A 26,277-nucleotide genomic window follows, 5' to 3' on the forward strand; every position below is an offset into this window, starting at 1 on the left:
GACATGACGTACCAGGACCGGCTGTTCTTCCGAGAGCCCAACGCCTCGTTCCTGCTGGAGCGTCTGGGCGACGAGGACGAGGGGGACTACCGTCTGGACCTCAACATCGGGTTCCACAACAGGACCGGTCCCGTCGTCAAGGTGGAGAGGACAGTGCGGGTCACGGTGGATGGTGAGCGTGGGGGGGGGAGGTGCTGTTATGGTCCTGTTGAAATGGTGGACCACCAATCAGATACGCTGTTTCTGACCTGGACGTGGTTAACACTGTCGCCTCACAGCTAGAAGGTCCTGGGTTCGTTTCCCGCTTGGGGACCAGGTTGCCAGTAGCCCCTTTCGTGACTGTGATGCACCGAGTGAATCCACAGTCATTTCCTAGCCCATAGCAAACCAACCTATGTTTTATTTTTATTTTTTTACTATCTTTTTTCCCCCTCCTCTTTTTCCGATTTGTCTTCCATCCCACTGTTAGTCGTTATGCCAATTCCCAACTCCCTTCCTGGTTGTTGCGCACCCCCCCCTACCCCCTACTGTTGGTCCGGGAGGCCGGAGACTATCACATGCTTTCCTCCGACACATGTGCAGCCAGCCGGCAGCCAGCCTGGCAGCGCAGATTCTCACTGGGAGAGTGTAACGTGTGGAAGGTCACACTACCTCCCTCCAGATCCTTCCTTCGCTGAGCAGGCGCCCGACCAAACTGTAGGAGTATTTTTCTGTTTACAACGCCCAGGACATATCCATCAGCTTTCCCACCCTCTAATACTGCCAATTGTATTAGTACGGACGACCAGCCAAACTGAAAACAATGTGGAGAGCTGGGATCGAACACGTGAACCCAGCGTCTCCAGCATTGGTGGTGCGTGCCTTGCCCACTGCACCACCTGGCCACCCTAAAAACCAACCTATGTTGACCATGAAGGACTGGTTCTGCCCGAACCGTTCGTTATACAAGTATCACAGAGACATTTCAAAGGTACTCACAGTTGAATGGATTCTTCTCTTCTTCTGCATTTTGACATGCCTGGTGCGCCCAGCAATCACAGCGCTCGCTCCCTAAAATGCAGAAGAAGAGAAGAACCCATTTTGCAGCAACGCTGCCTCGTGATGTTTACACGTTTATAAAAATCATTTAAAATGTTGATTAGCAACGCCGAGCTTTCAAACCATCACGTATTTTTGTCCGAAACCCTTGTGCAACTGTGAGTACCTTTGACATTTCTCTGTGATACTTGTTTAGCGAACGGTTCGGGCAGAACCAGTCCTTCATGGTCAACATAGGTTGGTTTGCTATTGAGGAGCAAGTGACTGTGGATTCACTCGGTGCATCACAGTCACGAAAGGGGCTAGGTTGCCATGGTACCCATGGTGGGGTATCTCCCGGGCCTTTCTGTGTGGAGTTTGCATGTTCTCTGCCCATGTTCGCAAGAGATACATTTCATCGGCGACTCAGTGCATGTGTGTGTGTGTGTTCCAGTGGGTCGCCCATCTCGCATGTGTGTGTTAATCTGCATGACAATTAAAGACTTCTTCTTAAACACGTCTTCTTAAACACGTCTTCTTAAACACTTCTTCTTAAACACGTCTTCTTAAACACGTCTTCTTAAACACGTCTTCTTAAACACGTCTTCTTAAACACGTCTTCTTAAACACTTCTTCTTAAACACTTCTTCTTAAACACTTCTTCTTAAACACGTCTTCTTAAACACTTCTTCTTAAACACTTCTTCTTAAACACGTCTTATTAAACACGTCTTATTAAACACGTCTTCTTAAACACTTCTTCTTAAACACATCTTCTTAAACACGTCTTCTTAAACACGTCTTCTTAAACACGTCTTCTTAAACACTTCTTCTTAAACACTTCTTCTTAAAAACTTCTTCTTAAACACTTCTTCTTAAACACTTCTTCTTAAACACGTCTTCTTAAACACTTCTTCTTAAACACTTCTTCTTAAACACGTCTTCTTAAACACTTCTTCTTAAACACGTCTTCTTAAACACGTCTTCTTAAACACGTCTTCTTAAACACGTCTTCTTAAACACTTCTTCTTAAACACGTCTTCTTAAACACGTCTTCTTAAACACGTCTTCTTAAACACTTCTTCTTAAACACGTCTTCTTAAACACGTCTTCTTAAACACTTCTTCTTAAACACGTCTTCTTAAACACGTCTTCTTAAACACGTCTTCTTAAACACGTCTTATTAAACACGTCTTCTTAAACACGTCTTCTTAAACACGTCTTCTTAAACACGTCTTCTTAAACACGTCTTCTTAAACACTTCTTCTTAAACACTTCTTCTTAAACACGTCTTCTTAAACACGTCTTCTTAAACACGTCTTCTTAAACACTTCTTCTTAAACACTTCTTCTTAAACACGTCTTCTTAAACACGTCTTCTTAAACACTTCTTCTTAAACACGTCTTCTTAAACACGTCTTCTTAAACACTTCTTCTTAAACACTTCTTCTTAAACACGTCTTCTTAAACACTTCTTCTTAAACATGTCTTCTTAAACACGTCTTCTTAAACACGTCTTCTTAAACACGTCTTCTTAAACACGTCTTCTTAAACACTTCTTCTTAAACACGTCTTCTTAAACACGTCTTCTTAAAAAACACGTCTTCTTAAACACGTCTTCTTAAACACGTCTTCTTAAACACGTCTTCTTAAACACGTCTTCTTAAACACGTCTTCTTAAACACTTCTTCTTAAACACGTCTTCTTAAACACGTCTTCTTAAACACTTCTTCTTAAACACTTCTTCTTAAACACGTCTTCTTAAACACGTCTTCTTAAACACGTCTTCTTTTTTTTTTGATCCACTTTTTCTCCTATTTTTCTATATTTTCTCCCATCACAATTTCGTATCATCCAATTCAACCCTCCCCTGTCACGAACGCTGTTTCTTGCCTCCCACAAGCCGGCTGCAATGTGGACTAAGTCATACATAGCACAAGTCCCCTCCGGTACTTGAGGTAACAGCAGTCGCATCTTTTCACCTGCGCAGCTCGATCTCTCAGTGTCGAGGAGTAATGCGTGGGAGGCTCACGCTGCCCCCGACACTTCCTGATTCTACTGCGCAGGCGCACCAACCGACTTGTAGGAGTCGCTTGTTCACAACGCCCGATCCCCACCCTTCAGTTTCCCTCCCCGTAATACGGCCAATGTGTATTACCGCGGACGACCAGCTAAACTGAAAACAATGTGGAGAGCTGGATTCGAACACGCGAATCCTAGCGTCTCCACACTGGTGGCGAGTGCCTTGCCCACTACACCACCTAGCCACCCCTTAAACACGTCTTCTTAAACACTTCTTCTTAAACACTTCTTCTTAAACACGTCTTCTTAAACACGTCTTCTTAAACACATCTTCTTAAACACGTCTTCTTAAACACGTCTTCTTAAACACGTCTTCTTAAACACGTCTTCTTAAACACGTCTTCTTAAACACTTCTTCTTAAACACGTCTTCTTAAACACGTCTTCTTAAACACTTCTTCTTAAACACGTCTTCTTAAACACGTCTTCTTAAACACGTCTTCTTAAACACGTCTTCTTAAACACTTCTTCTTAAACACGTCTTCTTAAACACGTCTTCTTAAACACGTCTTCTTAAACACTTCTTCTTAAACACGTCTTCTTAAACACGTCTTCTTAAACACGTCTTCTTAAACACGTCTTCTTAAACACGTCTTCTTAAACACTTCTTCTTAAACACGTCTTCTTAAACACGTCTTCTTAAACACGTCTTCTTAAACACGTCTTCTTAAACACATCTTCTTAAACACTTCTTCTTAAACACGTCTTCTTAAACACTTCTTCTTAAACACTTCTTCTTAAACACGTCTTCTTAAACACGTCTTCTTAAACACGTCTTCTTAAACACGTCTTCTTAAACACTTCTTCTTAAACACGTCTTCTTAAACACTTCTTCTTAAACACTTCTTCTTAAACACGTCTTCTTAAACACTTCTTCTTAAACATTTCTTCTTAAACACGTCTTCTTAAACACTTCTTCTTAAACACGTCTTCTTAAACACGTCTTCTTAAACACGTCTTCTTAAACACGTCTTCTTAAACACGTCTTCTTAAACACGTCTTCTTAAACACGTCTTCTTAAACACTTCTTCTTAAACACGTCTTCTTAAACACGTCTTCTTAAACACGTCTTCTTAAACACTTCTTCTTAAACACGTCTTCTTAAACACGTCTTCTTAAACACGTCTTCTTAAACACGTCTTCTTAAACACGTCTTCTTAAACACGTCTTCTTAAACACGTCTTCTTAAACACTTCTTCTTAAACACGTCTTCTTAAACACGTCTTCTTAAACACGTCTTCTTAAACACGTCTTCTTAAACACTTCTTCTTAAACACGTCTTCTTAAACACGTCTTCTTAAACACTTCTTCTTAAACACTTCTTCTTAAACACGTCTTCTTAAACACGTCTTCTTAAACACGTCTTCTTAAACACGTCTTCTTAAACACGTCTTCTTAAACACTTCTTCTTAAACACGTCTTCTTAAACACGTCTTCTTAAACACGTCTTCTTAAACACGTCTTCTTAAACACTTCTTCTTAAACACGTCTTCTTAAACACGTCTTCTTAAACACGTCTTCTTAAACACGTCTTCTTAAACACGTCTTCTTAAACACTTCTTCTTAAACACGTCTTCTTAAACACGTCTTCTTAAACACGTCTTCTTAAACACTTCTTCTTAAACACTTCTTCTTAAACACTTCTTCTTAAACACGTCTTCTTAAACACGTCTTCTTAAACACGTCTTCTTAAACACGTCTTCTTAAACACGTCTTCTTAAACACTTCTTCTTAAACACGTCTTCTTAAACACGTCTTCTTAAACACGTCTTCTTAAACACGTCTTCTTAAACACGTCTTCTTAAACACGTCTTCTTAAACACGTCTTCTTAAACACGTCTTCTTAAACACTTCTTCTTAAACACGTCTTCTTAAACACTTCTTCTTAAACACTTCTTCTTAAACACTTCTTCTTAAACACGTCTTCTTAAACACGTCTTCTTAAACACGTCTTCTTAAACACGTCTTCTTAAACACGTCTTCTTAAACACGTCTTCTTAAACACGTCTTCTTAAACACGTCTTCTTAAACACTTCTTCTTAAACACGTCTTCTTAAACACTTCTTCTTAAACACGTCTTCTTAAACACGTCTTCTTAAACACTTCTTCTTAAACACGTCTTCTTAAACACGTCTTCTTAAACACGTCTTCTTAAACACTTCTTCTTAAACACGTCTTCTTAAACACGTCTTCTTAAACACGTCTTCTTAAACACGTCTTCTTAAACACTTCTTCTTAAACACGTCTTCTTAAACACTTCTTCTTAAACACGTCTTCTTAAACACGTCTTCTTAAACACGTCTTCTTAAACACGTCTTCTTAAACACTTCTTCTTAAACACTTCTTCTTAAACACGTCTTCTTAAACACGTCTTCTTAAACACTTCTTCTTAAACACGTCTTCTTAAACACGTCTTCTTAAACACTTCTTCTTAAACACGTCTTCTTAAACACGTCTTCTTAAACACTTCTTCTTAAACACGTCTTCTTAAACACGTCTTCTTAAACACTTCTTCTTAAACACGTCTTCTTAAACACGTCTTCTTAAACACGTCTTCTTAAACACGTCTTCTTAAACACGTCTTCTTAAACACGTCTTCTTAAACACTTCTTCTTAAACACTTCTTCTTAAACACGTCTTCTTAAACACGTCTTCTTAAACACGTCTTCTTAAACACGTCTTCTTAAACACGTCTTCAAACGTAACGACTTATCAAAACGTAACACCGCCGGCGGGAAGACACGGCCCTTGGCTCACAGAATACCTCGACCCTCTCTCTCCCCCCCCTGCAGTCCCCGTCTCCATGCCGACCATCGAGAAGAGCCCGTCCACCACCGTCGTGGAGGACAAGGGCAACGTCACCTGGACCTGCTCCGTGGACCGGGGCACCAGGGTGGGCTTCCAGTGGCTGAGGGACAACGTCCCGCTGGGTCCCGGGGACAGACACCGGTTCTCCCCGGACAACGCCACGCTGGTGATCAGTCCCGTGAGGAAGGAGGACATGGGCGAGTACCGCTGCGTGGCCGGCAACCCGGTCAGCCAGCGGCACAGCCGGGCCCTGGGTCTCAGCGTCTTCTGTGAGTGTCCTCTTCGTCATATCCCCCCTCATCCCCCTCCTCCTCGTCATCATCATCTTCGTTTTACGTTCATATTTTCTAGGGATGTCCGATATTATCGGCCGACCGATATTATCGGCCGATATCGGCAGTAAAATGTGATATCGGAAAATATCGGTATCGGCAAAAGAAAAAGAAAAAAACAATAACAATTTTTTTTTCTTTTTTTTTAACATTTATTTAACCTTTATTTACCCAGGCAAGCAAGTAAGAACCAATTCTTATTTTATTTATTGTCAAAAGTATGCATGTTGGTTTAATTCAACAACAAGAGATATGTAATGTTAATTTTTACTTTTTTAATGATCATATTTTGCACAGATAATGCTTACATTTAGAAAGCCTTTTGAATGCATCCAGTGAAATTATTAGTTACCTGAAATTATTCAGTTTTTTTGGGCGGAAACCCTGCATATATCGGTATTGGTTGATATCGGTATCGGAATCGGTATCGGAAATTAAGAGTTGGACAATATCGGAATATCGGTATCGGTAAAAAAGCCAATATCGAGCATCCCTAATATTTTCCCACTACAGTGAGGTTGGACGGGCGATGATGACTCCACGCCACTGGAGTCATCACTTTTGGTTTGTAGCTCGTTTTATACCTCGGATGCCCTTCCTTACAGGTCGGTGATGACCTATAGCCTTTGCGTATTCCTACACACACAAGGCAGTGCGGTTTTCTTTCAGGGTTTTCTCCCTTAGCCTTTGCGTATCCCTACGCACACACACACACAAGGCAGTGCGGCACCCTGTATCCCTGGGTAGGGGGGCTAGAGAGGGTACTAACACCCTGTATCCCTGGGTAGGGGGGCTAGAGCGGGTACTAACACTTGCCCAAGGTGGACCCTCAGACTAGTGGGGAGGGAAGGAGTTGTCTTACTTCTCCATTCTTCCTAATTCTCTTCTTCCTAGTTTAGTTTAGACTTTATTTGAACAGGGACAACACACATTAATGCACATGACTGTAAATGTGTGAGACAGTGTTATAGCCAAAGCTCATTTTCAACTGTTGTATGGGCCGGGTGTTAAAAAGCCTCCTCTTCATCTTCTCCATCATTCGATTAGATTATTAGATTATTATTATTGTATGTACTGTATGTACTAGTGCCGCTCAAAGCGCTTCACAAGGAAATTGCTGCATACTATGTATATATAGTACATTATACTTTTCAGTATGGGTGGCACCAGCAGGGAATCAACCCCCAACTCTGGCAGTGTTAATGCCTTGCTCAGAGTGCCAAACATGATCGATGGGAACGTCCTAATTTACGTGTCTTCAGTTTGAAAGCTATTCTATAGATTAAATTCAAATGCATTGTTATTATACAGCACAAGCACAGTATACAACGAAAAGAAGCACAGGTGATTCAACTGGGTATAAGATATAGTGCTAATCAGATGTATGTACAGAGTTGTAGTATTAATATGTACAGTGATACAGCTATAAAGACACTGTGCTAGTAATTCGCAGCAGTAACCAGTGAGAGTGGGTGAGGGATAGGTACAGAATCTAATCTAATCTAATCTAATCTAATCTCAGGGATCAGTTACGAGAAATCGATTACTAGACGGGAACAATGCATGACCACTTCCCTTTTCCCTGCTTCCTATTTTGTGTTTGAACTTTCAAGAAGCTCAGAGGCAAATATGTTCTGGTACTCCTGGTAGTTTTATGTAAATCTGTGATAGTTTGATAGAGCTATTTGCATGTGCATTCGTCATATCGGGTAGTCTGTCCTGCCATCGTAGCTGCAGTTAAGGTACTGTAGGTTAAAAAACAACGTTGATTCATTTCATTTAGTTTGACAGATATTGAGAGTAAATTAGTTTGAATGTGGCCACCAGTGATGTCATCGGGGACATTGGAATCCTTGTGTTAATTACAGCTCAATTAAATGATAAAGTAGCAGTCCCCATGAGAAAAGGCATTGCTGTTTTCTTTTGTCTAACCTTTATTTAACCAGGCAGATACATGTAATATAAATAAATAAACCAAAATGTCCAATCAAGATAAGTGACAGTTGTAGATGTGTGTGTGAACAACTCTGCGATAGGGTCCTTAAAAGTAGAGAGGGGGGGGGGGGGGGCAATCTGTGTTGACACAGGAAACATCTAGTGAGACATGGTGAGCAGCTCTGGTGTTATAGAGATATGGTGAGCAGCTCTGGTGTTATAAAGCAGCTCTGGTGTTACAGAGATATGGTGAGCAGCTCTGGTGTTATAGAGATATGGTGAGCAGCTCTGGTGTTATAAAGCAGCTCTGGTGTTACAGAGATATGGTGAGCAGCTCTGGTGTTATAGAGATATGGTGAGCAGCTCTGGTGTTATAGAGATATGGTGAGCAGCTCTGGTGTTATAAAGCAGCTCTGGTGTTACAGAGATATGGTGAGCAGCTCTGGTGTTACAGAGATATGGTGAGCAGCTCTGGTGTTATAGAGATATGGTGAGCAGCTCTGGTGTTATAGAGATATGGTGAGCAGCTCTGGTGTTATAGAGATATGGTGAGCAGCTCTGGTGTTATAGAGATATGGTGAGCAGCTCTGGTGTTATAGAGATATGGTGAGCAGCTCTGGTGTTATAGAGATATGGTGAGCAGCTCTGGTGTTATATAGATGATATGGTGAGCAGCTCTGGTGTTATATAGATATGGTGAGCAGCTCTGGTGTTATAGAGCAGCTCTGGTGTTATAGATGATATGGTGAGCAGCTCTGGTGTTATAGAGATGATATGGTGAGCAGCTCTGGTGTCACAGGGAGTAGATGACAACATGTGTATGAAATAAGGAGGGTTCAGACCAGGGAGTTGTATAGGAACTAGGGATGCTCGATATTGGCTTTTTTACCGATACCGATATACCGATATTGTCCAACTCTTAATTTCCGATACCCATATCAACCGATACCAATGTATGCAGGGTTTTCCCCCCCAAAAAACGTAATAATTTCAGGTAATTAACATTACATATCTCTTGTTGTGGAATTAACACAACATTATGCATACTTTTGACAATAAATAAAATCAGAATTTGTTCTTACTTGCTTGCCTGGGTAAATAAAGGTTATAGAAATGTAAAAAAAAATTATATATATATTTTTTTGTTGAAAACCGATACCGATATCTTTCGATATCACATTTTAATGCCAATATCGGCTGATAATATCGGACATCCCTAATAGGAACGTACAGGAACATCAGTAGCCTACCACCGATGGTTTCCCCCCCTAATAATTCACATGGTCCCCCCCCCCCCTCCCCCCCACAGACGGCCCCTACAACCTGACGGTGAACTCGGGCCAGGGCCTACGGACGGGCGAGGTGTTCACCGTGAACCCCGGCGAGCTGGTGTCCTTCGACTGCCGGGCGAACTCCAACCCGCCCTGCAGCTTCGTGTGGATCTCGCAGAGCCGCAACGCCACGCGGGTCATCACCCAGGGCCCGCGGCTGGAGGTGCGCTCCTACCGCCTGGCGCAGGCCGAGGAGTACCTGTGCCGCGCGTCCAACAGCGTGACCCAGAAGGAGGACCAGGCCCGGTTCACCATGGTGGTGGCCAGCTTGGTAACAGGTGGGTCGAGGAGAGAGGGCGAGTTTTGTTTATTCCCCCCAGCAGGGGGAGGGGGAGGGGGCGTGTTTCGGTGGAAGACATACGGTAAGGTAAACGCCGTGAACAGCGGGCGAGACGCGCCACGCCAAGAGAGCGGAGGAGGGGGCGGTCGATGAGGGCACAGCGAGAGGAGGCATTGGACGAATACTTGGCCCACGGCTTGGGAACGTGGGGGGGGGGGGGATACAGAGAGGGGGGAGGATAGTGTAGGCGGGACAATCTGTTCACACAGGACACACCCCCCTCCCCTCCCCTCCCCTGTATGGGAGACACACACGGTTACGGAGAGATGCTAATCTGTGGCATGTAAGGTTATGGATGACATGATTCACAGTGTGATATATTGTGAATAATATCGCGTGTGCGTGTGTGTGTGTGTGTGTCCCCCCCCCCCACCAGTTGCCACGTTAGCCGTCACCCGGGCCGGTCTCAAAGTCCAGTGACTCCATCATGTGAAAGTAAACACAGAGGATGACAGCTGGTCCGGCCGGTCGACCAGGTTTTATTACGGCCGCTGGAGTTTCTGTGTGCCGACGACTGGAACGTTGATTATGTTGTCGTCATGGTTTCATGGGGGAGAAGACACGACGGGGGTCTCCTGTTTGATACCGGCTGTAACGTGATGGCGACGCAGTCAAACAGAATATGCAGTATCGATTTCGTTGAAGATGATGCTTTACTACAACAGTATCAATCAATCAATCAATCAATCAATCAAATGTATTTGTATAGCACGTTTAGACGTGACACTTGTCAACCAAAGTGCTTCACAGTAAGTCGCCATAGCTAAAAAAGTATAAAAAAAAAAAAGTATAGAATAAACAGAAAATATAAACAACCAACGGACAGACAAAGAAACTAAACAACACGTCAGTGTGTGTGTAGCTACAGTGTTACTACAACAGTGTGTGTAGCTACAGTGTTACTACAACAGTGTGTGTAGCTACAGTGTTACTACAACAGTGTGTGTAGCTACAGTGTTACTACAACAGTGTGTGTGTAGCTACAGTGTTACTACAACAGTGTGTGTAGCTACAGTGTTACTACAACAGTGTGTGTAGCTACAGTGTTACTACAACAGTGTGTGTAGCTACAGTGTTACTACAACAGTGTGTGTGTAGCTACAGTGTTACTACAACAGTGTGTGTAGCTACAGTGTTACTACAACAGTGTGTGTGTAGCTACAGTGTTACTACAACAGTGTGTGTGTAGCTACAGTGTTACTACAACAGTGTGTGTAGCTACAGTGTTACTACAACAGTGTGTGTAGCTACAGTGTTACTACAACAGTGTGTGTGTAGCTACAGTGTTACTACAACAGTGTGTGTAGCTACAGTGTTACTACAACAGTGTGTGTGTAGCTACAGTGTTACTACAACAGTGTGTGTAGCTACAGTGTTACTACAACAGTGTGTGTGTAGCTACAGTGTTACTACAACAGTGTGTGTAGCTACAGTGTTACTACAACAGTGTGTGTGTAGCTACAGTGTTACTACAACAGTGTGTGTGTAGCTACAGTGTTACTACAACAGTGTGTGTGTAGCTACAGTGTTACTACAACAGTGTGTGTGTAGCTACAGTGTTACCACAACAGTGTGTGTGTAGCTACAGTGTTACTACAACAGTGTGTGTGTAGCTACAGTGTTACCACAACAGTGTGTGTGTAGCTACAGTGTTACTACAACAGTGTGTGTGTAGCTACAGTGTTACTACAACAGTGTGTGTGTAGCTACAGTGTTACTACAACAGTGTGTGTGTAGCTACAGTGTTACTACAACAGTGTGTGTGTAGCTACAGTGTTACTACAACAGTGTGTGTGTAGCTACAGTGTTACTACAACAGTGTGTGTGTAGCTACAGTGTTACTACAACAGTGTGTGTGTAGCTACAGTGTTACTACAACAGTGTGTGTGTAGCTACAGTGTTACTACAACAGTGTGTGTGTAGCTACAGTGTTACTACAACAGTGTGTGTGTAGCTACAGTGTTACTACAACAGTGTGTGTAGCTACAGTGTTACTACAACAGTGTGTGTAGCTACAGTGTTACTACAACAGTGTGTGTGTAGCTACAGTGTTACTACAATAGTGTGTGTAGCTACAGTGTTACTACAACAGTGTGTGTAGCTACAGTGTTACCACAACAGTGTGTGTAGCTACAGTGTTACTACAACAGTGTGTGTGTAGCTACAGTGTTACTACAACAGTGTGTGTGTAGCTACAGTGTTACTACAACAGTGTGTGTGTAGCTACAGTGTTACTACAACAGTGTGTGTGTAGCTACAGTGTTACTACAACAGTGTGTGTGTAGCTACAGTGTTACTACAACAGTGTGTGTGTAGCTACAGTGTTACTACAACAGTGTGTGTGTAGCTACAGTGTTACTACAACAGTGTGTGTAGCTACAGTGTTACTACAACAGTGTGTGTGTAGCTACAGTGTTACTACAACAGTGTGTGTGTAGCTACAGTGTTACTACAACAGTGTGTGTGTAGCTACAGTGTTACTACAACAGTGTGTGTGTAGCTACAGTGTTACTACAACAGTGTGTGTGTGTAGCTACAGTGTTACTACAACAGTGTGTGTAGCTACAGTGTTACTACAACAGTGTGTGTGTAGCTACAGTGTTACTACAACAGTGTGTGTGTAGCTACAGTGTTACTACAACAGTGTGTGTGTAGCTACAGTAGGTTTACAGCCAAATAAAAGGTGCGGTCATCGCATGCCAAGGCAACAGGGGGGGGCACTTAACCACTACATCATCTCTGGGCACTTTAGTGCCACTTCCTAAACTGTCAGAGGCCTGGAGATGGTCAACTTATTTCCATAATTGATATACCTCCACGCCGTGTGACTATGACTAAAAGGAACACGCCAACATTATGGGAAATGCGCTCATGTTACTACTATACAGCTGCATGTTTCTACTACAGAGTAGAACGTTATCCGGCTGCAAGCGAGCCTAACTTAGCACAAATGAATGGACGCGGATGATTGATTGATTGATTGATTGATTGATTGAAAACTTTATTTAACAGATTGCAGAATGGGTACAGTACAGTACGGCTCAATACACACAATTGTTAAGGGGATGCAGGCCAGAGAAAGTATTTCGTCTTGTTTACATCAGGGTCCCCCATTTTCAATTCATCATAACATTTATGACATACATTTTGTCTAGTGCTGTCAGGCGATTAAAAAAAATGATCTAATTAATTACAGGATTTGTAATTAATTAATCTAATTAATCGCATTTTAATCGCATAACCATTTTATGCCTGATATTCTATATTCTATAATCATATTTCAAATTGCATGTGTCCGGATGGCAGAATTCAGTACTGTATCTACAAAACCTTCTGTTTAATCATCTTCCATCTATTAATTTGCTTAGATTTTTCAGGTCTGGTCAATTTGAGCATAGTGTTATTCACAGTCAAAGATTTAAAAAAAATTATTGATATTCTCATTTGGTTCATTACAATTTACTCAAGCCTAGTAACAGACACAGTATTTCTGACACTGGGAATACATTCCCTGAGATCCATAGATGTCCCTAGAATCAGATACCAAGAACATGCAAATGGACCATATAAAAAAAAGTCTGTAATGTGTATTCTACGTTCTTATGGAATGAATGAGATACAAAAAAAAAGTTATTAAAAAAAAAATATATATATATATTTTTTTTGTAATTAATTTTGAGTTAATTTTCATAACGCGATAATTTGCTGTGTAATTAATTAATCTAATTAACGCGATAAACTGACAGCCTTTTTGTCATAATGGATAATTATGGACCAATAGCCTATAGCTGTTGGCCAGAAACACCTCTCCCGGAGTTGTAAGCTAGGCTAGTGGTCCAATTCCATTCATTTGAGTTTTAAGCTCGGCTAGTGGTCCAATTCCATTCATTTGAGTTTTAAGCTATAGGCTAGTGGTCCAATTCCATTCATTTGAGTTGTAAGCTAGGCTAGTGGTCCAATTCCATTCATTTGAGTTGTAAGCTAGGCTAGTGGTCCAATTCCATTCATTTGAGTTTTAAGCTAGGCTAGTGGTCCAATTCCATTCATTTGAGTTGTAAGCTCGGCTAGTGGTCCAATTCCATTCATTTGAGTTGTAAGCTAGGCTAGTGGTCCAATTCCATTCATTTGAGTTGTAAGCTAGGCTAGTGGTCCAATTCCATTCATTTGAGTTGTAAGCTAGGCTAGTGGTCCAATTCCATTCATTTGAGTTTTAAGCTAGGCTAGTGGTCCAATTCCATTCATTTGAGTTTTAAGCTAGGCTAGTGGTCCAATTCCATTCATTTGAGTTTTAAGCTAGGCTAGTGGTCCAATTCCATTCATTTGAGTTTTAAGCTAGGCTAGCTTGCAGCTGGATACCTGTCTACTCTACAGAGAGGAAACTGGTATCCATCTTCTTGTCTGACTCTGGAGAAGACAGTAAGCTCATTTCCCATAATGTTGGCGTGTTCCTTTATAAGACACTGCCAAATCTCAAAATATGATTCTGATTATCCCCCTCACCCCCACCTCTACTGTCCCGCCTCTGTCCTGCTACTACATGACACCCCCCCCCCCTCCCCCTAGTGGCACAGGACAGTAAGTACACAGGACAGTAATTACGCAGGACAGGACAGAAAGTGACTGAACCCTGTCTCCCTCGCAGAGTACCCAGGAAAGGAGAGAAACGTCCAGGAGAGCAGCATTGTGTCTCCCCTGGCGGCCATCACCGTCTGCTCTCTCTTCATCATCGGCTGCATGCTCCTCGTCTTCTTCAAGAGAACCTGCCACCCCAAGAGAGGTGAGACGTCCTCCTCCTATATGCATGCTTTTCATTTTTCATTTCAAAATGTGTTCGAGGGTGAAAACCGAGAGAAAAAGATAAAAATCAACAACATACAGGCGAAAAACAAAACACAAACTATAACAAATGATAAACAATTCAATGATGCGGCGTAGTGGGCAAGGCGCTCGCCACGAATACAGGAGACGCTGGGCTCGCCTGTTCGAGCCCAGCGCTCCACATTTGCTTTCAGTTTAGCTGGTCGTCCGTACTAATACACATTGGCCGTATTAGGGGGTGGGAAACTGATGGGTGGGGATCGGGCGTTGTGGACAGCGACTCCTACAGGTCGGTTGGTGCGCCTGCGCAGTAGAATCAGGAAGTGTCGGGGGCAGCGTGAGCCTCCCACGCGTTACTCCTCGCCACTGAGAGATCGAGCTGCGCAGGTGAAAAGATGCGACGGCTGTTACCTCAAGTACCGGAGGGGACTTGTGCTATGTATGACTTAGTCCACATTGCAGCCGGCTTGTGGGAGGCAAGAAACAGCGTTCGTGACAGGGGAGGGTTGAATTGGATGATACGAAATTGGGATGGGAGAAAAAATAGAAAATGGGAGAAAAAGTGGAAAAAAAAATAAAAATGATAAACAATTCAATGATGCAAAACAATAAACATACAAAGACATGGACATAGAAGAACAAGGGCTCTCACACTCCTCACCTCACCTGATGTAATGCATGTTTTACACGTGTCATAAAACCAATAGAAATTAAAAACAAGAACAAGTCGATTTTAAATAAACAAGCAACGGAATCTTAAAGATATGGAAAGAAGTAATTGATCTGAATGAGCTGGTAGATTATTCCAGTCAGATGGTGCTTTTAAACCAAAAAGCTTGTCTCCCAATTCCCTTGACTATTCTATGACAGAGAAAGGTTGTTGGTCTCAGGGAATATGATGGTAAACAGCTAAAGTCTGTTTTAGGCATAATGGAAAGTTAAAATGAACGCATTTGAAAACAAAAAGCAACCAATGAAAATCTCTCCTAGTGTTGCTTTCCTTTACAGGAACACGCCAACATTATGGGAAATGCGCTTACAGTCTTCTCCAGAGTCAGACAAGAAGATAGATACCAATTTCCTCTCTGTTGCGTTCAGTAGAAAGCCAACCCGGCTGCACGCTAGCCTAGCTTAGCACAAATGAATGGAAGCGGATATGGACCACTAGCCTAGCTTAAAAAACACCGGGAGAGGTGTTTTTGGCCAACATAGGCTAGTTGGTTTGTATCCACTTTCATTAATTTGTGCTAAGCTAGGCTAGCTTGTATTCCTTTAAGTGTTTAACATACACAATTCTCTTTTAGTAACCTAGTTTGTGTGATGATGATGAACTGAGACCTGGATGAGAAGACCCCCCCCCCTGTAGCATCTCATCTCTACGTTTTAATCTGTGATGTCATCAAACAGCGACCTCTAGGGAAAAAGAGCCCCACTTGGTATTGTGCTTTGTTTCCATTTTTTGTTTTTGTCTGATGTGTGGGTTGGAGTTAAGTGGAGATAGGGGGGGGGGGGGGTTGCCAAGAGGGACCAGGATGAATTCACAGTATAATGAGTTCATTCCAACCCACACCTCAGACCAAAAACAAAAAAAGTAAACAAAGTGCAATACCAAGCAGAGCCCTTTAGCCTGGAGGTCACTGTTTGACGGCATTACAGATTGTGCCTCTAAGTTGGTCATTGAGTTTTCAAACCGTGTGACAAAGGACTCATCATCATCAACATTGTAGAAATGTTGGCCGCTGTAGAGATGATCATAATTCTGTGGAATAATAACACCGACCGCTGCCATGGACTACAGCCTTGCAGGTAGATGTTGTGCTTATCTGTAAATGTAAATCACTTGCAAATGTCAGTCTCTCTGAAAGGCACTGGGGCAAAATGTCAGGGTGTGTGTGTGTGTGTGTGTGTGTGTGTGTGTGTGTGTGTGTGTGTGTGTGTGTGTGTGTGTGTGTGTGTGTGTGTGTGTGTGTGTGTGTGTAGGTGTGTGTGTGTGTGTGTGTGTGTGTGTGTGTGTGTGTGTGTGTGTGTGTGTGTGTGTGTGTGAGAAAAACACATTCAAATGCATTGACTCTAAAGAATTCTCTCTCTCTCTCTCTCTCTCTCTCTCCTCAGTGATCATGAGCATCTATAAAAGGTAAGACACCAACATGTTAAATATTCAAACTAGGGCTGTCAGTTTATCACGTTAATTAGATTAATTAATTACACAGCAAATTATCACGTTATGAAATTCTTTTTAAATATTTTTTAAACTTATTCATTCCATAAGAACGTAGAATACACATTTAGAGACTTTTTTTTTAATATGGTTCATTTGCATGTTCTTGGTATCTGATTCTAGGGACATCTTTGGATCTCAGGGAATGTATTCCCAGTGTCAGAAATACTGTGTATGTTACTAGGCTTGAGTAAATTGTAATGAACCAAATGAGAATATCAATAAAGAAAAAGTTTTATCTTTGACTGTGAATAACACCATGCTCAAATTGACCAGACCTGAAAAATCTAAGCAAATTAATAAATGGAAGATGATTAAACAGAAGGTTTTGTAGATACAGTACTGAATTCTGCCATCCGCGGACACATGCCATTTGAAATATGATTATATAATATAGAATATCAGGCCTAAAATGGTTATGCGATAAAAATGCGATTAATTAGATTAATTAATTACAAATCCTGTAATTAATTAGATACATTTTTTTTATCGCCTGACAGCACTAATTCAAACATGAATCATACATTCTGAAGGTATGTAAATAAACTTTAAACCTAGACCCTATTTTTCCATAATTTGGGTAACTGACTAATAGGGACAAATCATTTTGGAACTGGTCCAGTTAGTATCACTTCAGCCGGCAGCCGCTCTGTTTCCTCTGGGGCGTCTTCTCACGTCGAAGTACGGCCAGTAAAAGAGCTCGTTTTAACACTGACAGGCTCAGACTGTTAGTATACGCAGTGGTGCAGCGCTGGGCAACCGCGGTCAAACGGCGTTTGGGCTTCGAAGTGCGCGCATCCTATTATTATGCAAAGTCTAGGTGATAAGTGCCTAGACTTTGCATAATAATAGGATACCGTTTGGCCTCCGCCCATATTACGACTGCACCCCTGAGTATACGTGTCTGACAACATTATGTAAAGGATAGGGCTGCACGATTAATCGATATTTTTTATCAAAATCGCGATTTGGAATGATGCAATTATCAAATCACAAAACAAAAAATAATCGCAATTTTTTTAATTTTTTTTTATTTGTTTAACCAGGAAGTCCCATTGAGATACAAGATCTGTTTGGGAGAGGGAGGTAAGGGGTTTTAGATTGTGTGTTGTGAAGTTTAGACTTCAGAGAGGGAGAGTAAAGTACAGAAAAAAAGGTACCGTTGGGCACCGGTATCGATTCCCAGGTAAAAAGAAACATTTTCAGGCTCGGTGTCCCGAACAGACCCACCGCGTAGTAGGCCAGATGCAAGCCGCATTTTACAATAAACCTCTGTGGGGCTGCTTACATTTCTTTTTATTATAATCGCAAATTTAATCGCAATCGCAATATCTGTCAGAAAAATCGCAATTCGATTATTTCCCAAAATCGTGCAGCCCTAGTAAAGGATCCCTACAGAGACAGACCTTTTGAGTTTACATTTCACTTCTTCTTTACATTACATTCAAATGTATTGTCATCGTGCAGCACAGGTACAATACAACGGAAATAACTTTAGCATCCAATCAGAGTGCAAATGTAACAGTAAAGTGCAACAGTAATGTACAATGTACAGGTGATTGTACAGGTGATTAAACTGGGTACAAAATACACAAATTAGTACTACTGAGTGTAGTGCTAATCAGATGTATGTACAGAGTTGTACTATATAAATAGAGACAGTATGGCTACTACTGGCCAGCAGCGTAATTAGTAACAGTAGGATATGTACAGATATAGATATAGTAAGGCACTATGTGCAGTACAGGCAGGTGAGGATAGGTATATATGCGGTGGGAATAAATATATATATATATATATATGGTATATACAGCATTATAGTACAGAGCTAAGGGTTATGTGCAGGTGTACAAGCAAATATATAGAGGGGTTACATGCAGGTATATTCAGAAATATGGGTATATATATATATATATATATATATATATATATATATATGCGGTAATATAAAATTATTATAATATAAATATAAAACGTTACATGCACAAATGCCCCCGGCGATTACATCGCGATTCGCGGCTGCCGGCTGAAGCGATCTCCCTCACTACTGGACCGATTCCACAATGTCTTGTCCCCATTAGTCATCATTTTTAGACACCAAACGATGGAAAATAATAGGGTTAAGGAATACCAGAATTACCCTTTAACTGCTCTATTTGTCTCTCCTCCGCAGACCTCTAACGGAGGAGAAGAGAACCCATCGTTCAGGTAAGCTACGGCCTGCTGGCTATACTCTCTGCACCTGTGCTGTTTATAACCCCCACATTCCATGCTGTTGGCCAGCACTGGTGTGTATCCAGCCTTTGTGCAAACAGCTCCCCTCATCACAACAGAATGTGTCTGTTCCTCCTCACATCTTACCTGACTGTAATGAACAGTATTCGCTCTACGTGTTTGTTCGCCTTGTGCAGCGTTACAGCGGGTTTCCCCATCGGTAGATTCAATCGATTGCTACTCTGTTATAAGTCCAATAATAATAACCTGTGTGTGCGTATTTTAAGTCGCAGAGTAGATGAATAAGAGGTTTGGTTTGAGATGAGATTTATTATATACTATACTATACCCAAATATTATATACTATACTATACCCAAATATTATATACTATACTATACCCAAATATTATATACTATACTATACCCAAATATTATATACTATACTATACCCAAATATTATATACTATAACTATACCCAAATATTATATACTATTATTATATACTATACCCAAATATTATATACTATACTATACCCAAATATTATATACTATACTATACCCAAATATTATATACTATACTATACCCAAATATTATATACTATACCCAAATATTATATACTATACTATACCCAAATATTATATACTATTACTATACCCAAATATTATATACTATACTATAGCCAAATATTATATACTATACCCAAATATTATATACTATACTATAGCCAAATATTATATACTCTACTATAGCCGACATGAGCGTTTGGTGAATCTTGTTTTTTTTTTTATCTCTCTGTATTCCATTAAATGCTAAAATGGTAAATGGACTGCATGTATATAGCGCTTTTGAGACACTGTCGCCCCCCCCCCCCCCATATCATGTTGTTATATATTTATGCTTTTAAAGGGGACAGTTACTACAGTAAATGTCACTAAGTTGTACTAAATGATAGCTAACTATTATCATTGTGTCAACAGGTCATGAGGTTACTACAGTAAATGATAGTTATTATCATTGTGTCAACAGGTCATGAGGATGCAACAGAGGACTTTGGTATCTATGAGTTTGTTTCCATACCTGGGAAAATGGAATCCAGACAGGTATTTTGCACAATATATAAATTATGTATTTATTTTATGTAATACTTAACTCTATACTTATATTACTTATACTACTACCTATCATGCTAATATGTCTTTACTACTATGCACTCAGAGTGTAACACTCAAGTTCAACACTGTTTGACGCACAATGTTATGGACCCTTAGCTGTAACGTTCCCCGCGGTCCTGCTTCACAACTTCCATTTGTCCATGGACAATTCCCACTCCTGAACTACGTCTTTCAACCACCAGGTGGCCTAGTTCAGTGTAGTAGTTCAGTCTTTGTTGTCTTGTATTTATTAATTTCCTGTCTGTCATCACCAATCTGTTGTTTGTTCATCTGTTGTCTGTGCTGTGCCCCATTGTCTAATTTAGTTTTGTCTCCCTTGTGCTGTTTGGTCTTGTCATGTTTCAGTATATTAACCCTGTTATGTTTTCTGTTTAGTCATTACCCCAGCTGTGTCTAATTTACCAATCACCCTCATGTCTCTAATTAGTCTGTGTATTTAAGTGTTGTCTGCCCAGCATTCCTTGCTGGGTCATTACTCATGTTACCCTTGTCCCCGTGTGCTGTCTACTTTGTGAAGCTTCCTGTATTTCCCCATGAGTCCGTTCATTTATTGTTTGCCCACGTTTTCCAGCATTGCTGAGGTTTGTTTTCGAGTTTGAAGTTCGCTTTTGTTTTCTGCCAAGCCTTGTAACGTTAATCGTTTGCTACGTTCAGTAAAGCTTGTTATTTACAACCTCGACTCGTGCCTCGTCTCTCTCACCCTCCACTGCCTCTCCTCGTGTCTACGTCTGCATTTGGGTTCTACTCACCTCTACCACCGTCATGCCATCTAAACGTTCCACCCATCGTAACACTTAGCTGCCAGAGAGGCACCCTTCCTTCCTGCTGACTCTTTGTTCACAATCTGTATAAGTGGCTCTGGATAACAGCGTCAGCTAAATGTATAAATGTAATGTAAGACGTGGTGTGTCTCTGTGTCTCCCTCCCAGGCGTCTTGCAGATCTCTCGCCCGCCTGGAGTCGGCTCAGGACACACACACCACCATCTACGACGTCATCCGCCACGTCCCCGAAACCCCCGGCCACAGCCTGCTCACGTTCCAGCCGCCGGAAACCTGAGAGCCCGCCCCCCCCTGCCCTGCCTGGACCAATCACTTCACGGGATACTGTACGTTGTTATATATCCCATGCTGGCGTCTGCTTATCAAAAAGGCCTGAGGCACTTCTTACAGTGGACTCCTCTCGGGGGAAGGGATGGTCTTATGCAACCTGATCATGCACCGTTATCGTCTGCCTTCTCTTGGACAAAAATGTCAAATGTCAATTTTTTTTTTTTTTTTTTTTTACGTTACCGTGAGGTAGAAATGTTGGTTGAATGGCCTGAGAGATGTCTAGTGTGTTGGAGAAGCTCAAGCCAAATGCCAGCGGTTGATCAGAACCATTAAAAAAAAACTAAACAAGGACCACGTAACGAAATTGCGCATGACAAGGTGAATATTAGTTGTTTAACCCTTTCACTACCACACCACAGAAGGTTAGCACTTTCACTACCACACTACAGAAGGTTAACCCTTTCACTACCACACTACAGAAGTGTAGCACTTTCACTACCACACTACAGAAGGTTAGCACTTTCACTACCACACTACAGAAGGTTAACCCTTTCACTACCACACTACAGAAGGTTAACCTTTCACTACCACACTACAGCAGGTTAACCTTTCACTACCACACTACAGAAGGTTAACCTTTCACTACCACACTACAGAAGGTTAACCTTTTCACTAACACACTACAGAATGTTAACACTTTCAATACCACACTACAAAGGGTTAACCCTTTCACTACCACACCTTTCACCACCACACTACAGAGTGTGGCTAACCTTCTGTAGTGTGGTAGTGAACGGGTTAACCTGTAGTGTGGTAGTGAAAGGGTTAACAGTAACACCTACCATGGGTAGAGAGAAAGATGCAAATTATGTCATGTCATCTTGCACAGTACAGTAGTTCCCATGCCCTACAGTACTTACTATTTCAAATATTTATTTAAGTTTGACTACGACGAGGCTTCTGTTTGTCCCCCGGAAGCTGTTGAATCATATTTATGTTGCATTCTGAGCCCCGCCCCGAAAAGATGAACACGGCGTCAGTCTTGAAAGACGGCAAGGGTTCAGGTGAATGCACAAGGTTATTGCATGAAGGATACTTAAAGGTATAAAGGTTTTTAGTTTTTTTGTTAAAATAATAGCTCTACATTCTGACTAGGACTGCACGATTTTGGGAAATAATCTAATTGCGATTTTTCGGACAGATATTGCGATTGCGATTAAATTTGCGATTATAATAATACTTTTTTTAAGCAGCCCCACAGAGCTTTATTGTATAATGCGGCTTGCATCTGGCCTACGCACTGGGTCTGTTCGGGACACCTGAAAATGTTTCTTTTTACCTGGGAGTCGACACCGGTGCCCAACGGTACCTTTTTTCTGTACTTTACTCTCCCTCTCTGAAGTCTAAACTTCACAACACACAATCTAAAACCCCTTACCTCCCTCTCCCAAACCGTTCCTACAACAATAACAACAACTTGCAAAGGATATCTTGTATCTCAATGGGACTTCCTGGTTAAAATAAAAATAATTATTTTTGTAATTTTGCGTATATATATATTTTTTGTTATTTGCTAATTGCATCATTTCAAATCGCGATTTCGATTTTAAAATCGATTAATCGTTCAGCCTTAATTCTGACAGCCATCACTGATATAGAGTGTCTGGTCAGTAACATGGGTCTCCCAGTCCCTCCACTCTGCGGTAAATAAACATTTATTTTCTTGTATCCCATTCCCACATCGTCCAATCAGGAGAGAGAACCATAGACATCTTTACTTACTGCACTGGCAGATCATCTTACTTGTTTCAAGCACATATTTGCTTAAAACTAGTTTTTATTTTATTTGTTTTACCATTTTTGGCGTTCTCTCTCCTGATTGGATAAAGTGGGAACGGGATACCAGAAGATTTATTTTGCGTTTACTGCAGAGTGGAGGGACTGGGAGACCCATGTTACTGACCAGACACTCTACATCAGCGATGTCTGTTTACTGCAGAGTGGAGGGACTGAGAGACACATGTTACTGACCAGACACTCTATATCAGTGATGTCTGTTTACTGCAAAGTGGAGGGACTGGGAGACCCATGTTACTGACCAGACACTCTACACCAGTGATGTCTGTTTACTGCAGAGTGGAGGGACTGAGAGACACATGTTACTGACCAGACACTCTATATCAGTGATGTCTGTTTACTGCAGAGTGGAGGGACTAGGAGACCCATGTTACTGACCAGACACTCTGTATCAGTGATGGCTGTTTACTGCAGAGTGGAGGGACTGGGAGACCCATGTTACTGACCAGACACTCTATATCAGTGATGGCTGTTTACTGCAGAGTGGAGGGACTGGGAGACCCATGTTACTGACCAGACACTCTGTATCAGTGATGACTGTTTACTGCAGAGTGGAGGGACTGGGAGACCCATGTTACTGACCAGACACTCTATATCAGTGATGACTGTTTACTGCAGAGTGGAGGGACTGGGAGACCCATGCTACTGACCAGACACTCTGTATCAGTGATGGCTGTTTAGCGGAGGGACTGGGAGACCCATGTTACTGACCAGACACTCTGTATCAGTGATGGCTGTTTAGCGGAGGGACTGGGAGACCCATGTTACTGACCAGACACTGTATCAGTGATGGCTGTTTACTGCAGAGTGGAGGGACTGGGAGACCCATGTTACTGACCAGACACTCTATATCAGTGATGGCTGTTTACTGCAGAGTGGAGGGACTGGGAGACCCATGTTACTGACCAGACACTCTGTATCAGTGATGACTGTTTACTGCAGAGTGGAGGGACTGGGAGACCCATGTTACTGACCAGACACTCTATATCAGTGATGTCTGTTTACTGCAGAGTGAAGGGACTGGGAGACCCATGTTACTGACCAGACACTCTATATCAGTGATGGCTGTTTACTGCAGAGTGGAGGGACTGGGAGACCCATGTTACTGACCAGACACTATATCAGTGATGGCTGTTTACTGCAGAGCGGAGGGACTGGGAGACCCATGTTACTGACCAGACACTATATCAGTGATGACTGTTTACTGCAGAGTGGAGGGACTGGGAGACCCATGTTACTGACCAGACACTATATCAGTGATGGCTGTTTACTGCAGAGCGGAGGGACTGGGGAGACCCATGTTACTGACCAGACACTCTGTATCAGTGATGGCTGTCAGAATGTAGAGCTATCTAACCCTTTTTGTTTTAACAGAGAAATACCACTTACAGCACCTTTATGAAGATAATGCTATACCATGATATTCACCTGTAAATATTGTACAACTCTTTATACTGAAGATTCTTTATGCGTTTTGTGTTCTTCTGAATACTATGTTTCTGTTGATTCTATTTATTTCTCGTAAGGAAACAGATGACCCCTCTGTCCATGAATGTAGCAGTTGATTTTCTCCTCAACGTGTGGTTATACTGAAATGTTACGACGGGGACGGGCAGGCCGTTCACTAAATTATTGTACAGTTTCCCATTTACATGATGTACTTTTGTATTTGAATAAAGATTTATACATCTTTATTCTGTGCTGTCTGGTCGTTTGTGAGTTTTTCTTTGGTACCAAACAGACGTGTGCGAGTCCATGTTAACTGTATTTATTTATTTATTCATTTATTGTCTTTTTATGAAGTGTATTTATTGATATATTTTTTTTAATGTAACCTTTATTTAACCAGGCAGGTCAATTAAGAACACATTCTTATTTACAATGGTGGCCTGGTGAGAGGACAAAAGGTCTTTTAAATCAAATCAAATCAAATAGAAAAAAGACAGATACATACTGTTGAGATAAGAGACTCTGTATAGGATTGTTAGTAACTGTCTAACTGTACATATGACTGTTTACACTAGTAACTGTTTACCTGTGTAGACAATTGTCTCCACCAGTGATTGCCTTGGTGCATATATATCTGTCCCCACTGGAGGGCGCTCTGGGCGTAGCCACCCAGGTATTCTACCTTAGGGCAACTATAAAATGAAAGGTGCCCACCCCTTTCGTTCTCTCCTCCAACGTCTCTCACAGAGAGAAGAGTCGTACAACTACTGCTGACATGTGAATAAAAGAAGCCACGCCAGTTCAGGCACAAGATAGAAACCATGCCTCTTGACCACATTATTGTCGCCCTAAACTGAGTTCTGTTAACACATACATCACAGAGGTAAGAGAAATAATTATACAAACACACACCAAACAACCAAATAAAATGACATGGTATGTAATACATGAAGCAGAACAGACCCATTACAGTTAGTGAACGAAACCTCTTCTTTACGGATCCGTTTTAGAGAACCATTCACGTCATCCACCAACACCTGCTAAACCTACCTCCAATATCTCAGAGACCCTGAAATGACTTGGTGACTGTCTGATCAAACAGGCGTCTCAAAGCCCAAATCTGTTACAGTGGGTACGGTGTGTTGAACCCAAGTGCAGGACAGAACGGATAGACAGGAGACAGGTGTTGATTCTCAAACCAAAGGCTCTTCGTCTCATTGTAGTGAGACAGTAAGGCGCTCACGCCGACAACGACACATAAAGACAAAGAGAGACTACTCTCGTCTCTGAAAAACAGGGACAATAACAGGGAAACAACACTGTCTCCAAAACCCGTTATCACTAAAATAGTAAAAATACTTTAACTGAGCTAAACGTAGGTCATCCATGTAGGTATGCATTGGGTTATGTGGGTGGGTAGGTTTGTAGGCAGGTGGGTGGGTTATTATATATTATTATGTACGCAGTATACAGTATATGCATGTATGTACTGTGTGTATGTATGTTTGTATTAACACGTATCTTTTGAATGTATTCTGGTATTTTATAATATGTATATTTTTGTATTTTTGTATGTTTGATTTTATAAAACGGGAAGTTCTCGATAAGCCTCTAGGCTTCTAACTTCTCCTTCACAATCGTTATAACTCATTAATG

The 26,277-nt window shown here is 41.6% G+C and overlaps 1 protein-coding gene across 1 annotated transcript in view; it reads left to right on the forward strand.

The window, feature by feature from the left end:
- The window catches only part of hepacam2 (HEPACAM family member 2), a 36,137-nt gene extending 11,271 nt beyond the window's left edge, over nt 1-24,866 (forward strand). The window contains exons 2-9 of the mRNA XM_084327488.1: nt 1-172; nt 5,889-6,173; nt 9,481-9,780; nt 14,485-14,619; nt 16,773-16,794; nt 19,052-19,086; nt 20,119-20,192; nt 21,194-24,866. The exon at nt 1-172 is cut by the window's left edge and continues 188 nt beyond it. Of these exons, the coding sequence (XP_084183614.1) occupies nt 1-172; nt 5,889-6,173; nt 9,481-9,780; nt 14,485-14,619; nt 16,773-16,794; nt 19,052-19,086; nt 20,119-20,192; nt 21,194-21,322 (1,152 nt within the window). The 3' untranslated portion in view covers nt 21,323-24,866. The remainder of the gene's footprint in view (nt 173-5,888; nt 6,174-9,480; nt 9,781-14,484; nt 14,620-16,772; nt 16,795-19,051; nt 19,087-20,118; nt 20,193-21,193) is intronic.
- Nucleotides 24,867-26,277: the final 1,411 nt, after the last annotated feature.

Source organism: Notolepis coatsorum (assembly GCF_963971535.1).
Source record: "Notolepis coatsorum genome assembly, chromosome: 13".
Classification (NCBI taxonomy): domain Eukaryota; kingdom Metazoa; phylum Chordata; class Actinopteri; order Aulopiformes; family Paralepididae; genus Notolepis; species Notolepis coatsorum.